This window comes from Lepidochelys kempii, chromosome 7 (genome assembly GCF_965140285.1).
Source record: "Lepidochelys kempii isolate rLepKem1 chromosome 7, rLepKem1.hap1, whole genome shotgun sequence".
Classification (NCBI taxonomy): Eukaryota; Metazoa; Chordata; order Testudines; family Cheloniidae; genus Lepidochelys; species Lepidochelys kempii.
This window is the reverse complement of record NC_136386.1, coordinates 24,387,549-24,405,629: the sequence shown is the minus strand read 5'-3', so window position 1 is coordinate 24,405,629 and position 18,081 is coordinate 24,387,549. Positions and strand designations below refer to the sequence as shown.

Genomic DNA, 18,081 nt, shown 5'->3' with positions numbered 1-18,081 from the left:
AAGCGGGGTCTCCAAGGATCACAATGGACATTTCAACTTTCCCTACAGTTATCTTCTGGTCTGGGAAAAAAGTCCCGGATTGCAGCTTCCTGAACAGGCCAGTGTTCCGAAAGATGCATGCGTCATGCACCTTTCCAGGCCAGCCTGCGTTAAAGTCAATGAAACACACACAGTGATCCACAAGCGCCTGGAGAACCATAGAGAAATAGTCCTTCTGATTAACATACTTGGAGGCTAGGTGGGCTGGTGCCAAAATTGGAATATGCATCCCATCTGTCGCCCCTCCACAGTTAGGGAAACCCATTTGTGCAAAGCCAGCCACAATGTCATGCATGTTACCCAGAGTCACGGTTCTGCTGAGCAGGATGTGATTAATGGCCCTGCAAACTTGCATCAACATGATTCCAATGGTCGACTTCCCCACTCCAAACTGGCTAGCGACTGATCGGTAGCTGTCTGGAGTTGCCAGTTTCCAGATTGCAATACCCACCATCAGGAGATGCTTCTCCACCATCAGGGCAGCTCTCAATCTCGTGTCTTTGCGCTTCAGGGTGGGGGTGAGCTTCTCACACAGTCCCATGAAAGTGGCTTTTCTCATCTGAAAGTTCTGCAGCCACTGCTCGTCATCCCAGACTTGCATGACGATGTGATCCCACCACTCAGTGCTTGTTTCCCGAGCCCGAAAGCAGCATTCCACGGTGGTGAGCATGTCCATGAATGTCACAAGCAGTCTTGTATCGTATGCATTATTCGAGTCGATATTATCGTCAGAGTCCTCACTGTCACTTTGGATCTTAAGGAGTAACTTGACTGCCAAACGTGATATGCTGGCGAGACTCATCAGCATATTCCTCAGCAGTTCGGGCTCCATTCCCGCAGACCGAAAGGGAAGATAGAGCGTGCAGTACAAAAAAGTTGAAAGACAGCACCAATTGTGGATGGAAGCAGAGGGATTTCTGGGATGTGAACTGATGCATCATGGGGCGTTGGGACAGAACCCAGAATGCCCCCCCATCCCCTTCCCACAAGCCACAGTGCCAGAATGGGAAGAGGTTCTCTGTGGGATAGCTGCCCACAATGCACTGCTCCCAATGCTGCTGCAAGTGCTGCAAATGTGGACACACCAGTGTGCTTGCAGCTGTCAGTGTGGACAGACTGCAGCGCTTTCCCTACTGCGCTCTACAAAGGCTGGTTTAACTCAAAGCACTCTAAGTTTGCAAGTGTAGCCATGCCCTTAGCTTTTTGCAGACTTGTAAGGGAGGCTAGTTCCCCTTGCTTGTTCGGGAGCATGGGGAGCTCAGGAGTGTGAACACTTGAGAGGCACTTGTACAGCAGCTTTGTTCTTGGCACAGGCCAAATAAGGTTTTTGCAATATCTCACTAAGAGAGGGTATGAATATTTTTTTAAAGTTGTTAGTGCTTAGGAGGCCTTTTGCTCATAAATTGCTACAGAAGTAGCCCGGTTTGGGGAAGTCACTGCCAGACCCCTTAAGAACACCATCTTCTCATTTGCCGTTCTTGATCAAGGGTTGCCATCAGCCAGAGAAATCTGCTGCTGAATAAATCTGTGGAGTGAATGTTTATTGGCCTACAGATGGCTGGAACACCTGAAAGGCGAAGTCTGGAAGATGTTACTGAAGCGTAGCTAATGTGGTGGTCGAAAGCCAAGTAACTCCTCTCTTCTCTCCCTGTGACACACTTGCACATCTGTACGCACCAGACTCTGCCTCTCTGCAGTACAATCTTGCTCTCTAACAGGATTATATTTCCAGTGAAGATTTCTTTAATTATTACATGCCCAGCCAGGGAGAAAAACTCGCTCCTAAATGAAAGCGTTTTTTTCAGAGAGGTTACCCTGGAGAGTTTGGCTCAATAAATTAAATTAAGTGTCTCTGTTAATCTGGACTAGAGTCTCCTGGGGAGAGCTGTTGAGGAGACTAGCTCTTCTCTGCATTAGCTGCTACTTATTGAGGGGGTTTACCCCTCTCTTGTAAATGAAGGCTGGAGGGCAGCCTTTGTTATAATAGCAAAGAGTGAAATACAGGAGAGTCCCTTTTGTGTGTCTCCTGAAGAGCTGCTGTATGCTGATCTGGAGGGGAGTCTCTGGGAAGATGTTTGTACTCAAAGCACCAGTGATTTTCCAGAACTGGTGGCTTGGGGAGAAGGGGGAAGTCGAAAAGGAACAAAAACAGGAGGAAGAAGAAGCAGGAAGAACAGCTTTGCAGACCAGAATCGACAATCTGTTTGTTAGCAGTGGGAGTGAGGTGGCAAGAGACAAGTTTCTGAAAATAATCCTGTTCTGTTTAGCAGAAATGAAAGCCCTGCAGTGGTGTATGGTTCTCCTTCTATTTGGAGGGGACCAGCTGTTTTGTTAACAACAAACAAATGAAAAGTAAATTTCATTATGAAAACAGTTACATCCACTCACTGAAGGTGTCCGCTGCCTTCCCAAGTAACCGTCTGATTCCTGGAAATGACCTCATGGAGTGTCCGCAGGGCTGTAATAGTTGCCAAGCTGCTTAATAAGCAGAGACCAGACCTCATTGCTGGGGCTGGGGGAGATGAGACTGGTGCTGAGATTCCATTAAGACAGCACACTGTATGGTTCTACTAGTCAGATTGGAGCACTTTGTTAGGAGATTGATCTTATTCATGTCCATTAGCAAATTTATGTTCACTGGAATTGGAAAGCCTGTGGAGGGGGGATTGTAAAGGCATAGATTTGAGTTTTGAGAGCCCAAGAAGAGCCTCAGTTAATCATCAAAACAAGCAGACGATTTAAAATGGCATCCTGACTGTGAACTCTAGTAAGAGCAGACTTGCATATTTCTGGACACCTACTAAGATACTGGCCACAGTTAACCCCCTCACAGGGGCTGGCCCTTGGATGTAGAGTAGTCTCCCAATGAAGTTCCATCACTTGGGACACTTGAAAATGGGCTAGCCAAAGCATCTGAGCTTGTGCTGAAAGAAACCAACCTGCAAAGGGAAGGATGTGACCAAGTAGGTATCTTCCATCTACCTTCTGATTCTGTGATTTAAATCACTGTTTAGCATGGTTGCTGTAATCAGATTGTGCTTTGTGTTTCTGACAGTCACCCTCTGTCTCACACCAGCCTGCTGGTAATCTAGCTGGCCACTCCTCCCTCCACAGTGTCCCAAGATGTCTTTCTCAAGAGCATGCGGTGGATTGTGATAAAGTTAAACCAACACGTTCCCTCCTTCATTATCTCAGCCTGACAAAGATTGTGTAATTAACAGCGACAAGAACATGTTGATTCAGTGCTTCAATTATGTAGTAAAAAAAGGTCCTAATTAGTTCACACCTCAAATTCCACTAAGCAAATTATGAACAAGTGTCTCTCTAAAACAGCTTAAACATTGCACTTAAGTTTTCAGTTCAGGGTTGTTGGGTTTCAGCTGCATTGGCAATAGCTTGTTCTTTGACATTTTGAAGTGTTTATGGCAGCTACCAGTGCATGCTTTGAGATGAACGGGGCTGCATTTGTGCTTTATTTTAAAAAGATTTCTGCGCTCTTCTCTAATATGAATTTGTGCTGCTGTGGTTTCTAATGAGAGTTACTTCTCAAAGGTTTTACTGTCTGAGGTGCTGTATAAGTGGCAAAAACGAAGTTATGACTAGATTCAGTTCTTCGCCTCACCTATCTCTCTTGAGTCGGCGGCCCGGTGCGCATTGTATCATATGTGTAATGAAAAATAAATTGTTCCCAAATTTAAATAGTGACGACATGGGGGGGGGGGGGGGATCTCTTTTCTCATTGCACAGAGAAGGGCAATATTTGTTGCTCCCTCGTAAACCACTCCCTTTTGTTCCTTTCTCTCATCAATGTGGCCCATCAATCTGACCAGGTCACTTCCATCTTTGAACCTCTTCTGGCTTCCTCCCTCCATTTCATCAAGTTCAAGCTTCTTGTTCTTACCTTCAAGGCCCTGAATAATTTTTCCCCTTCTGATAGTCTATTCTTACCTCTTCTGGTGTTGTACCCTTCCAACCTGACCCATTCTCCACTTCTTCTTCTCGGACATCTCAATACCTTCAGTGCTCCCCCTTTATCATAGAATCTTCTCCCTGAATTAATCGTCAAAGACAATACCGTCTCCTCATTCAGACCCCTCTCTACGGCACTCCTCTACCATGATAGCCGCAGCAAACTAGTTAGCTGATAGCCAAGATGTAGGGTAAACTTTCATTTACAGAAAAAAAGTGGTATATAAAATTTTATTAGGATGTGGCTGGCTGTCACCTGGCCACCTTTCTCTTTAGTTGTTAATCTGTCCCCTACCTTCCATCTCTCTGTTTTGTCTCAAGCATGTAAGCTCTTCAGGGCAAGGTTTCAGCCTTCTTGTGGGTTTTGTGTGTGCGTGCAGCATTTTGCACATGGGAAATGCTACAGATACGTTAATAGTAGTAATCTGAGAGAGATCTGCTCTGAAAGTAAGATTTACTGATCTTTGACTACATACAAACTCATAAAGCTGTGGTGCACTGTCATCTCACTTGGCTATTTAAAGAAAAACAGAGCCTAAGCAAATTGAGAGGAATTGATTCCTGCACAGGTTAATCCAGAAGGCAGCAATCCTAATACTTAACACTTACTGAGCTTTAGCATCTTCAAAGTGCTGTACTCATATGAACTCATCTGTTGTTAATGATTGACAAAACTGGCAGGTGAAATTAAAATCTGCCAGTTCAGAGTCCAGGAAAAATGACAACTGTATTGATGGGATCACATCCAAAAAACTGCTGGTTGAATTTTCAATTTTGTGGGACAAAACTGTGACTTGTAGAACTATGCACGCTGCTGATTGACCTGGCTCCAGTAATCCAGGTTGTCGTATGGTATGCGTCCAGTACCAGAGCAGTTTCTCTTACTGCTCTTGGCCTGGCAGTCTGCATTTATCCTGTTCAGTTCAGAGGGTGCCCACCCATGTGCTTAGACATCTCATGTGCTTAGTACCTGCATCTAGGAGGAAGGTGATCTTATTCTTATGGCATTGGATTTGTACACTGAGAATAATACAACCAAGTGGGTGGTGTGAAGTTAAACTAATATTTGTAAAATGTGTTGAGCTGCTCAGATGGGAAGGAAAGTAGTATTCTTACTCTGCTGTATGTTAGGAAAGTGAAAATGGAAAGTAAGCTGACACTTTAGGTGGTGCCACCAGTGTGGTGGCTTGTTGGGTTTTTCCCCGTAAATATTTTGAAATTGACATTGTGGTGGTCAAAACAAGTAGAAGCTAGTTTGTAGATTATTTTTCCTCTGATGGAAAATGCATAAACCTCTCCACTCAGCAGTGTCTTTCCAAAGCACTGACAAAAGGTGTTCTTTTGCAGACACGTGGCATTCCCATTTCCTGTTAACAGAGAGGGAAGGATTTTTATGTACTAAGCTATAATTATCTGATCTATGCAACCCCCAGGTATAAATTTCCATGGCTGTAAGAATGTTTTCTGGAGCTGATCAGATGTTAGGCTTCTCATTGATCCAACTGAGACAACCAGCTGCTCTGGTGTCCAGCCTTACATTTCTGCAATGGAGCCTCTAAGGAGAACTAAGCATGATTTTCATACCCTCTGAAAGCAATACTGCCTCCCCAGCATTGTGGTTAAGGTTTTGGAGATGTAAAGATGAGTTCTGACTCTGCACCATTCCTGGAGCCTGCTTTCACTGATTCAGTAATTGCATTATCTTTGCAAGAATGGAAGGGGGAGAGAACCAGAAAACAGTGTTTGGAAGCTGAAGCAGCGGGTGGGCGTGGGGGTGTTAAACTCGCTGTCCACCTGCTGCCAGTTGTTGTTTGAATGAAGTAACCTGTCAGGACTGAGGCAAAGGATACCTGTGGAAACAGTTACTCTCCAAAAAACTGCTGTGTATCAGGAACCCTATTACTGGTATTTCTTTTGTCTTCTTGCAGAATCTGATTTCTGGGCTGCCTTCGGGGCAGATCTGCCATGATGAGCAGCGGCTTGAGGTGATCTTTGCAGATCTGGCCAGGCACAAAGAAGATGCCCAGCAGCGCAGCTGGGCACTCTATGAGGATGAAAATGTCATCTGCTGCTATTTGGAAGAGCTTCTCCGTATTCTGGTGGGTTGCTTTCTTAAGTAGGTTTAGTGAAGCTGAGATTCCCTTGTAGATTTCCTCTCTCAATATTCTTTCCTTAGGGCTTGTCTGTGTGGAGCGTTAGTGTTTGGCAAGCCAGGCGCGATTCAACAGTGCACCAGCTTGCCACAAAGTAAGTCGCTGTTTGGTCACTGCTACAGTGCAATAAGGGTCCTGGAGTATGACTTGAAAGCACAGTATGCTAAGGCACACTGTGGGACTTTTGCTGCTCTATAGCAGTGTCCACACAGTGAGTTACAGTGGAGCAAGCTGGGGCATTGTAGAGTCATACCCTGGGTTGTGCCGCTCTAACTCACCCTGTAGACAAGCCCTTAGTGAAATCTTCGGACAGATGTTCAAGGGATTATGTTTCCATTTATTAATAACGTGTGTTAAACAAGCCCTACCATATGTATGTATATCTACTGTAATGCAGCCTGGGACTTAAGTTGCAAGATTCTGAATAAGGCTTTGTCTGCCTGGGGTCTGTCGTGCTTAGGAACCATGTTTAAATCCATCTTGCAAAATTATCATCCACCCATGTTTTACAGTGCTCAGTTCTTTATTCACCCATCTTTAAAAAGTAAATAAATAAATAGCCACCAAAAACCTCCTCTCCAGATGCACTGCAAGCTCAGTTGAACACTGTTCCATTGGAAACTTGTTTCATGATTTGGCTGGCCAGCATGCGCAGGCCAAACAATATCAGTGTTCTATCCTAAGCCCTACCAGTGTGCTAACACTGCCTTGCCCTGCCCATGCTGGCCTTTAAACTGCATGAAAAGTGTTATTGGGGCTGTTTGAAAACATGGCTTCCAGCAAGCACTGTGTGAAGGCCAGCGTAGAAGGTCCTAACTCTTAATTCATTCTGAAGCGCATGAGTTTCACCTGCTTCTCCAAGGACACGTCTATACTGCGGACGATAAAGCAGCACGTCTATGGAGCTACAGCTGTGCTTTCGTGTAGATGCTTGCCGTGTCAACAGGAGCGGGTTTTCTGTTGATGTCCTCAATCCATCTCTCCAAGAGACAGTAGCTAGGTTGACAGAATAATTTTTCTGTCCACCTAGCTGCATCCACAATTGGGGCTACGTCAGCACTTAAGGCATGAAGATTTTCACAGCCCTGAGTGACGTAGCTAGGTTGATCTAATTTTTAAGTGAAGACCAGCCCTAAAACATACAGCTCATCAGATGGGTTTAATCCAGCTTCCTCCATGTTTCGTCCCTCCCCCCACTAATTCTGCAGGGTGAGATCTGCCAAGTTTGAGGCAGACAATACAGGCATAACCAAAATGGTGTTAGATTATAGCAGGCATCGTGTGCATGTGTACATGTACAGCACTCAACATGACAAGCCCAGCCCTGACTGGGGCTTCTGGGTGCAACTGCAGCACAAACAGTATTTTCAAAACCCTTCATGGATCACCTTTTTCAGATGCTTTCAGCATGTAAGTCACGGAGGGAGAGACTCTGCTTGGCACTGAGGCAGTTCCAGGAGTTCACTTTGATATGGAATCTCTAGGGTAGCTGTTTCCCCTTGCACTGTCTTAGTGCTTCCCTTCTAATTTCTTTGTAGGGTGGTTGGGCTGTGGGGACTGAAGTCCTGGGGTTGGAGGAACTGGTGAGATGGGAACAGTTCTTTATCCTGCGGAAAGGCCAGCCTGACTTGGGGCCTCTGTGTTCCTGATAGAGACCCTTTGGCTTCTCCAATATGCCAACAATCTCACTTGTTCGATTGTGTTTCCAGACAGATGCAGATCCTGATGTTTGCAAGAAAATGTGCAAAAAGAATGAGTTTGAATCAGTCCTGTCCCTTGTGGCATATTATCAGATGGTAAGAGGTGTTGGATTCTTCCTATCTTCTATTGAAGGTTTCCCTGTAAACCCAAAGGAGAAGGGTTAACAAGCATGAATGTATGTAAAACTTTTCCCTGTTTGGACAGTTTTTACTGTCTGAATTAGACTGAGTTTCAGAAAATCCTTCTTGCACACTTAGGTAACTGTGCATTATACTTGTGGGTTGTGCAGAGCTTGCTTGGACAATGAGGAGGTAGGACTTGGGTCTAGTTTCAGGAGCAGTATTTAGTACTGTACCTGTAAGCAGTCAGAACGGTAAAGATTGCAGCTTTCTTTTTAGCTCCACAGAAGCAGCAGCCCTACTATAGTCTAGAGGAAGGATTTCCGAGAATGCCTTGGGAAAGCTGACAGGCTGTGGCTTCTCCTCTCTTAATTGATGCATGGCTCTACATTAGTAAACAGCTCTGATTAGGAAAGTGGGTTGTGAGGAAGAGCCCTGGGACTGAGGAAGGAAATTGATGTTCAGAGGAAGAAGTGTGGAGTTTGCCTTCTGTGCCTATAGAAATATTTCTCTACCCCATTCCCTTTCTAAGGCTCACTGCGGTAGCACTTAGGCATGGATAGGAGATTCTTCCTTAGTCCCCAGCCACAGCACAGCAAACCGTGCAATCAGCTTTTAATAAAACATTGCTCTGTATAAACCCAGAGCTTGGCTATGGAAGAGGCCACAACATATTTGAGAGAACTGGGAAGCCCAGTCAGGAGTACAGGAGTCTGCTGGCTTTCCCAGTGCATTGTTGCTCTCCATGGTATGCTCTGTGAACGTGATTTCACAGGATGAATGACTATATGGAGAGCGGAACAGTTACTCATTGGACTTTAGTACCTAAGACGCTTGGTGCCAGGATTCCTCTCTCCGTTCTTTTAGGTTTCTTTTGATCTCTCTGACCAGTTTGTTGGCTGGTATTTGGAGTGATATCAGGTGACGCTTAGCCTCAGGGCTCCTCTCAGGTTGAGGGTGGGCTTCAGGATCAAGCAGACCACTGCCTTGAAAAGAGTCTTGACGGTGCAATTTCTGCTTTGTGCACTCAAAGCCTTCTGATTAAAAATCCATTCTCTCGGCGTGAAACCTGACAATTTATAGCAGCCCTTCAAGATCCTTTTCATTAATTATCAGAGATGCTGAAAAATTGGTTTAGATTTTAATAGGTCCTGATAGATCTTGAGGAGCTGAAACTCCTTTTCAGTTCTGCACTAGGCACTTCACTATGATTACTCCCTAAGTAAACAGGGGTGTTGCAAGCTATAGGTCTCCTAGGAGCACTGTATCTGCCCCCGGCGTCATGAAAGCTCTGCATCCCTGTAAGAAGCACAGGCATTCAGAGTGAATCAGGCCTGGTTTTGGTGGGGCCAAAATAGGATCTTACACCCTAGGCTCTCCATTTGTCTTGTCACAACAGTCAAACTGCGGATGAGATGCACAGTATTTCAGATGTGAGCTATTGCTGCCCTGTACCCTTTGTTAGCATCAGTAGTACAGTAATTAGAAGCTGATCCCATCACAAAGATGAGTTTTTAAAAAAATCTGTACAGTTTTTAAAAGCTGGTATTGGGGCTAGATCAACTTGTACACTGGAAAGATCTGTACCATATCTGATACTGGGTTGAAACTTTGGGCTGCCTAGCGCTTCTGCTCACTCACCTGCATTGGTCACAGCACGTGTGGACTTGCAAGCTTCCTGCTTGGCTTCAATCTTGAACTGAGTACTCAATTGTGGTTTTGCCTTATTGGAAGGATTCCTGTCTTTCTAGGAACACCGAGTGCCATTGCGGCTGCTGTTGCTGAAGTGCTTTGGAGCAATGTGCAACTTGGACGCTGCTATTATCTCCACTCTCGTTAACTCTGTCCTTCCAATGGAGCTGGCTCGTGACATGCAGACTCATACACAAGGTGAGCCGTGGTTATGGACTGCTCCTAGATGTGACTCCCTAGGGGCATGGGTTTCCATTAGAAAGGTTACATGCTGTTGGGGAATTTTAAATTTTGGAGTTCTAGCCCATCCTGAGCTTCTAGTTCAATGTGCCCTAAGCATTCTAAGGGAGACATACACATATTTTAAAATAAGTATCAAATTGATGAAACCTTATAAAAACTAGCTTTGGTTTTAATCCTTTGATTTAGGGCTAAATAAATAATAAATACCTTCTATATTATAGCACCCCACATCCTGCGTAACTGTATATTCAACAGCAAGAATGTGGCATAAATTAATACCATTTCAGCTTATTATTTATTTCTGTCAAGTGTTGCTTTAAGAGTCTTTCAGCTTTGTTTGTTTCGTGCTGTTAATGGAGGATGCATACAGATCCTTGAGGAAGAAATCTGGCCTCTTTCATGCAGGCTTTGTCTCTGTACACCACCCTTTTCACCCCATTGCTAAGTGTACATCCGTTGCTGATGACTGGAGAGATGTTACTGGTTAAAATGGAATAACCCTCCTTGCGATTAGTCTTGTTGCTCATTGGTGTCACCAATGACTAATGGATGGTGATATTGAGGCTTCCGGTTAGTGCAGAGTGTGTAGACGTAGCTCCTTTCACTGGTCTTCTCTCCTTCTGTTAGTCCTTCATTAGGGTCAGGAGTTACTCTGCCAGGGGTTTAAACACATGAGATTCCAAGAAGCTAAAGATGGGATAAATCCCATCAACCATTCCACCAACGCTAGGTGTCAAGGCAGGATTGTTCCTGACACTATACCTCCTGGCCACTTGTCCAGTCAAGTTTTCAGAGCAAGCAGTGGAGCGTCTACCCTTTCCGACACATCTCATCAGTGTGACAGTTCACTTTACTAAGTGTAACTCTTCCTTTCTTTAGTTTATCCCATCACTGTGGGTGTGTAAGCGTGTGCACTATTGTAAACCATTCTTCTGCAGTTGCTCTCTTTTGCGTTCTTAAGAGAAAAGTACCTGATAGCTGTGCAGTGCAGATGCCCTCTTTTTTTGTAGGCCTGCAACTGTGAGGATTTCTTCAACTTCCTTGGCCTTTTAAGATGAGATTTCCCTCCCCAGTGAGTGGTCTGGGCCTGCTGCTAAGGGGATAATAGCAACGCTCTTACCTGCCAATCTGGAATGGAAGGTGGTGGTCTCCCCCTTTCAGATGCACTGGTGAAAATAGGAATGAGGATGTGGAAACCTTGAACCTGTCCCTCAGAGGAATGCGTGCAGGAGGTGGTGTATGAGTGAGTGCCATACAGAGCACATTCTGGATGCATGCTGTGTGCCTGGCTCCCGGGTAAAGGACCGATATAGAAGCTGACGCTTCATTAAGATTAACAGAAAACCTGCTTCACTGGGGTCATCGGCACCATTGCCCTGGGAACACACATACTCTCCCTCCCTCTGAAGTCAGCTGGATTCGGATTCCTCGTATAGCCTGAGCATAGCTGAGAACTGGTTGCAAATGAAAGCATCCTGCAATGACAGGAATGGGCTGGCTCTGGTGTGTAGGGCTCTCACTATAGGTTGTTTCAAATGCACTGGATTCAATATTCTTCGAGGTGCGCTCCTAATCTATTAAAGCTGGTTTATTCTGCTGACTTTCTCATCTACTACCTGAAACTAGACAGCTGAAAACAACCCCTCCTTACCAGGGGCTGGCAGGGCGAGAGGGGGTGGGAGAGGTGAAGCTAATGTGTCAATATGTACAGCTTAATTAAGGGAATGGGTGGTGCTTCTATGTGAAACACAAATAAAACTGTTTAACAAGCCCCTCTAGGCTGCTGCTGCCTCTTAGAAAAACCAAAGAATAAACCTTACAGCTGGAAACTCCCCTGAGAGCTTGTTCACTTTCCCAAGCTGAGCGTGGTTCTCTTTTGCCTCGTGTTACACGATGCCCGTGCTCAGTGCAACCCTCAGTGCAGGACGTGAGGACACTGTCACAGTCTGCCTGCCTCTCCCCTGTGTGAACTGTCAGATGCAACCCAGAGAAGGAAAGCATTAATTAAAGCTGTGTGGAAATGGAGCAATGGACTGTGTCCTCCTTTGTATCAGATGTAACTCTAAAAACCCTACTGAGCTGGGAGGGAGTAACGGGAATGTCGGTCCTTATCCTTATGGAAATGAAAAGGAGCCCTGAAAGGAAGAGGATCAGGCAGCTTCCAAAGTCTGTCTGTAGCTTAGACGTGTCTAGCTCCGTGGTGTGGAGCGGTGGGCTGACAGCTGAACTAGGGCATGGTGTGCAGGTAAAACCAAGGACAGAAGGGTGACTTATTTCTCACCCTCACTCCTGAAGGGACTACACAACATAGTCTCACTCTACATGTACTAGAACTACGCCGCTGCCAAGGATTCTGCCTTTCCAGCTGTCAGGCTGATTCTCTCCTGACTCCTTTCTATTTGATGTGCATATTCTCTTCAGAAACCTGCCCTGTCTCTTCCTGTTGGTTTCGGTGGAAAAGCTCCATTTAGCTAGGTTTCTATAATGCAAGAGGGAGCATTAGGAGGTTGTAATAAATACAGGTCAAAAATAGACTCTGGTCTGACCCAAATGGCAGATTTTCAAACCTCTCCCTCCATAGGATTTAAATAATGAATTAAGGGCAACTCAGCACTTAACCAGCTGCTGATACTGCTTAAACAGAATAGTCTGTACTGAACAGGTCCTATCTGTAATAGGTTGTGTGGCCTTTACTGTTACGCCATTTTTCCTTCACTTTTTTCTCTTCTCTTTTAACCGGGGTTCTGAGGGCAGTGGGGGCTTGATGATTGGTTTACTTTAAAATGTTTTTAAAAGTTCCATCCATGTGGTTCCCAGACTCGTCAAGCAACTGCCCGTTTAAGCAGATCTAATTGACCTGATCAGCAGCTGGATACTCTGCTGATGGACACTATAGAAATGGTAGTACACCCAGGTTAAGATCTCAGCCATACTACTACTTCCCGTCCCTTGGATGTAAGGCCACTCTTGCCAGACCTTATGGAATTTCAGCGTAGGCTAGGGTGCACACAAATGAGTGGGAATGTAAAGGGTAGTTGAGATGTAAAGGGTAGTTGCCTGAGGCCAACCACAGAGCTTCAACACTAATGACAGGAGTAGGAGACCAGAGAGCCAGTTACCAGCACCTGGCATATCAGTGAAGTGGTTAATTTTCTTACTGTAGACTTCGGTAATTCTGCTATCTCCGGATTCTCTGGGACTAAGGAGGAAGAGCAATTAACTCTGAAAAGCTGTGACATTTTGTAATGAGAAGCGGTAGCAATGCTGGTCAGTACCTTAATTGTAAACAGCCTTTTATGCTTTCCAGCACTCAGGTCTCAGGTTGCTATTCCACTATACCTCACCTTAGCAAGCCAGAAAGCTATCTCTGATCTTCCTTTTCTTTTCTGAGACCACTATTAGATCAGCCTGTCTTCAGTGAAGGGTGTGGAGAACATGGAAGGCTTATGCATTATTCTTAGGAAATGTTATTTTTTGTGACTCAGTTTAATCTTGTGCTGCTTGTTACCTGGTCTCAAAGGGTTAAAGTCTGTCTAGAGAGATTCTCTGGAAGCAGGGAATAGGCAGTCAGAGGGTTAGTGTGTGTGTCATGTAGCCATGTTTGGGATTGGTAATTGGGCTACCAGGAACTGTCGGCAAGTGAATGGAGCTGCCATGAAGATACAATGGAGCCTGACAACCAGACCATAGGAGTTGGTCCTCGCTCACCTTGTCTCAACCAAACCACTAACTTTTTGGGATGTGGATGGGAGATGACTTATCTGACCATAGTCCCTCCCCTGCCTAAGCTTGGAGAAGGAGCAGTACCCATGAAAACAGGCCAGGTGACTGGGACTTGAGGCAAAGACACAGTTGTTAAGGGGCTTCTGTTAGTAATGTGCCCTTCACAGTGCGGGAGCCTTCTCTAATCTGGGTCTCCTGAGCTCCACTGTGGGGCAGGCAGTAAGGAAGATGCTGTCTGACAGAAGCAAAGCTGCCAGCATGCAGGCAGTCTCCCAGTCCAATATTAAGTGAGGCCTACCTACCTAAGCAAGGGAAAGCGAGACAGGTAAGATTCCTGTGTATGGACTCTTATTTTAATCCATTTCTCTGAGCACCGAGATAAGGAGTCATTGAGAGAAAAGCATCCTGAAGCCGGGGATCCAGTCTCAGAGTAGAAGGGCCACAGGGCTCCCCTTGAGCGAAATGGAGGCCCAGAGCCTATCTTGGAGTATGTTTACACTGCAGTCTCGGCATCTGTGCCACTCAAGTGTAGATGCTTCCTGCATTGACACAGAGTGTTTGCATCAATGTATATAATGCACCTCTCAAAGAGGTGTTAGTTTCTTCCATCAGCCTAGCTACATCTACACCATGAGTGATGTCAATCTAGATACATCACACAGGACAGGACATTTTACACAGCCCTGTGCAACATAGCTTGGTGAGTCTAATTCTTAAGAGTAGACTAAGCCTAAGAGGAGTGCACTGATGAGAGACTGTGGAATGGTCAGAGACATAGCGTGCCCTATGGATCCTTGGCAGGGGGCTGCTTGTTATCAAAACTTGTTCAGTTCATCCCCTTAAATTTGGGGCTTTCTCTGAGATGGCGACTGTGTATTTACAACTAGCTTGTTCTGCTGGGTTTGAGCTGCTCCCATTCAGGAAATTAAGGGCCTGACATCTAAAATGTAAAATTAGTTTAGTAGCTGGGATGTTTGTGTGGAAGATTGGAGGCCTGTGCCTTTAGAGCAGCTTGAGATGTAAAGCCATGTGACTGGAGTGCATTAAACATATCCCTTTCCACCCCTCTCTTCTCATACCTAAAATGCTTTTTTTATTTGGAAGCTGTTTATAAAATGCTTGTTCTTGCTGCTGCTGCCAAATCCAAATGATCTAAAATTAACCATTTCCTAGCACTCCAAAGCTGTTGATTCAGAGTCCTGGAGCCTTTCCTGCTCCCCCATCTATTCCAAAGTAGGTCCTCTTGACATTTTCTTGTGGTCTCTTCATCATAACAGAGCTGATGTTGTGGGTTAATTTGCATATTCCTGCTGCTCTTCGTCATTCCGTTTTCTGTCAAACACACTATACAGTCCCTCATCACAAAGACTGGTAGCAGGCATTGGAGAGTGGGTTTTAGTGGAACTACTGCTTGTAAAAAGTGTTTGACTCTCAAACTTGGAGACTGATGCCCTATGCTTACAGGTACGATGCAAGCAACAGCAGTGTAGGCTTCTTCCACACTTCACTGCTAATATGCCTAAATCTTGCCCTGGAGGAACCACCTCTGGCATAAGAAGGGAAGGCAGTCTCTGTTGTCAGTTCATTCCTAGTCTCTCTACTGAAACAGTCAGATGGCCAGCTGTCAATTGCAGTGGTGTGTTTTTGTTTTTTAACGTTGATACTTTGCCTGTTAGAAACTGGATTGAGAACCCATTGCCTCACTTTAAATGGGGGCCCACTGAACAGTCCATCATGTGGTGGTAGCTTTTAGTCATTGACCACTTGGGCTAGATTAGAATCAGTAATTTAAGTGAAAGTCTCTCTCATTATTAATACCTTGAGCCCAACCTGTGCCCCATCCAGGCTCCTGTGGTGTTAATATGCAGTGATAACCTGGTAGTTTTCTACTCAGTGAATGAGGAGTCAGTCTCCCCTTGTTACACAGGTACCTTGGTTTGGAGTCTATCTTTCAAGGAGATGTTTGGGCAAAATTTAAATTCTTGCGTCCATTTCCCTGGAGCTAAGTAAATTCCACACAAGCTGCCTCTGAGAGATGGGGTCATGGAATTTACTGTGTCTCTAACTCACAGGCTGCCCATACCAGCCAAGCAGTCTGTGTAATGGAAAGAACAGATGTCGCGAATTTGGTGGCCAAATGGTCCAGTGGCAGGAAGTTGAAGCTAGACAAATTCAGACTGGGTGTTTTTCTAAAAGATCTGGTCTAGGAATTATTTTGGCGAAGTTCTCTGGCCTGTGTTATAGCGGAGGTCAGACTAAGATAATCACAATGTTTCCTTCTGGCCTTGGGGAATGAGGGTTGAGCCTAATGCGGTGCCCTCTGCCCTCCTCTGTGCTTAGACTCTGACGTTATGCATTTCAAAAGGGGAGTATTGAAAAATGCTTTAAGCTTGGAGCAGCACAATACATATTGGATTAATACAGCAAGGACTCAGTTCATTATGCTTAAACAATATTCTTTAAATTACATTGGCTTATCAGTCATACACAATGAGTAAGGCTGAGAGTCTCTCACGGAAATCACAGATTCCATCCTTGACTTTCCGTGACTTCTGCAGCAGCTGGTGCTGGCCCAGGAGCTGCAGGGACATGGAGCCGGGTAGGGAGCCATGCCAACTCCGTCCCCAGTACCAGCGGGGGTCCTGGGCTGGCCCTCCCTCCCTCAGTACCAGCGGGGGTCTGTGCCACAGCCTGGCCCCTATATCAGCAGGGGTCCCAGGCCGTGCACCATGGCATAGCCCCCCTCTCCTCCAGCACCAGAAGGGGTCCTGGGTCACCTTGATCCCCCTCCCCCAGTACCCGGACTGCTGCCAGATTGCCCCCCCTCCAAGCGCTCCCCCCTCACCCAAGTTTTAGTCACGGTATGTATTTTTAGTAAAAGTCACGGACAGGTCACAGGCCTGTGAATTTTTGTTTACTGTCCGTGACTTTTACTAAAAATACCCGTGACTAAAACATAGCCTTAACAATGAGTATGACACATTGCATTTCTTTCTGCCTGAACTGGAAATGCTTGGAGCTGGAGCTCTGATTGTTTGCTATAGCAGGATGCTCGCCTCCAGTTCAAGGTTACTCCTGGTTTGCTGCCATCTAAAAATAAACTTTCTCTTGCATCCATCACTAATTCATAAAGTTTGTCTCCAGGCGGATGTTTTTGTGCTATATTCAGTACTAGGGCAGTGCTGCAGCATGCTCAAACAGGCTGCAGCATTCAGCCTCTCCCCGCCCTCCATCTGTGCAGTTAAGGTAGACTGGCCATCTCTTCCTTTGGAGCCCCTTGGCGTCGCTCATTAACTGGCCAGAGGGGTCACTGTTCCCAGGGGCTTTGTGGCTCCCAGTGCTGCTAACCTAGAAATTCAATCTGGTTCACTTAGAATGGAAGCGTCCAGCTCCGACAGCATCTGACTTGTGCATATCCTTGCTGAGCTCCATGTGAGTGGAGCATCATAATCCTGTTTGACAAGCATTCAGCTTTCTTTGTAGAATGGGGTCGTCCTATAGCTCTTCTGGTGGAATCTGGCTTCCCTACAGCGGAATCTGTCTTCACTATTGGGCAACTACAAAGCAACACAGTGGTGGAGACCGGTGGAGCAGGGACTGAAACATTTTCATTTTCTCCTGTTGGGCTTCTGCTCTGCAGCTCCCCAGGATATGGCTACGCCGTGTTTTAAAACCCTGTATCACTGAGTCTCCGAGTCGGGGCCTGCAGACTCGGGCTCGTGCTAAAAACATCAGTACAGTGTAGATGTTGTGGCTCAAGCTGGAGCTCATGCCCTGAAGTCCAGGGAGCAGGGGTGGGCTTCAGAGCTGCAACTCAAACCCCAATGCCTACTCTGCTATTTTTAGTGGCATAGTGTGAGCTCTGCAAGCCTGAGTCAGTAGACCTGGACTCTGAGACTCATTCTCTGTATCCCCTCCCTCCCTAACCTTCACCTGATGTCTTTAAACTGCAGCTGCATTCTACCCGTATAAGTCTTTTGATCCATGCAGCACTGTAGTATGTAGGCATCAGAGAAACACATCTGGAAAAGCTCCCATTCTGCCTAAAGGAGATTTTCTTGCTGCACCCGCCCTGGCTTACATGGCAGGAAGCAGAGGCTGCTTTTAGCAGGGGCAGCTGTACAGAGTTGTGTCTGGATCCTTTGTTGCTGTGTGTTATGCATGCCAGGTGTACCTCATCACGTGTCTGTTGCCTGTGCTGCGAGAAACCCCTGTGTGTGCTGATGATGCATTCACTTCAAGGGGAAGTTCAGTTAAACAGCAGCTCATTGTAAAGCAGGAGGACTCCAGCCACAGAGAAAGTGAGTGGTGAGAAGTGATAATATGGGCCTGTATTCTTGCCCCGGCAGACCTGCAGGGTGTTTTGTTCCCTGTCCTCCAAAGATAGATTTGGAGGGCTTTACAAATATCCACGTACCATTTTGGAGCTAAACACTAAAGTT

At 45.8% G+C, this 18,081-nt stretch overlaps 1 protein-coding gene across 2 annotated transcripts in view; it reads left to right on the top strand.

The window, feature by feature from the left end:
* The window catches only part of NCKIPSD (NCK interacting protein with SH3 domain), a 98,771-nt gene that overhangs the window by 66,934 nt on the left and 13,756 nt on the right, over positions 1 to 18,081 (top strand). For both annotated transcript variants that reach the window (XM_073351429.1, XM_073351428.1), the window contains 3 exons: positions 5,937 to 6,107; positions 7,871 to 7,957; positions 9,733 to 9,871. In XM_073351429.1, the coding sequence (XP_073207530.1) occupies positions 5,937 to 6,107; positions 7,871 to 7,957; positions 9,733 to 9,871 (397 nt within the window). The remainder of the gene's footprint in view (positions 1 to 5,936; positions 6,108 to 7,870; positions 7,958 to 9,732; positions 9,872 to 18,081) is intronic.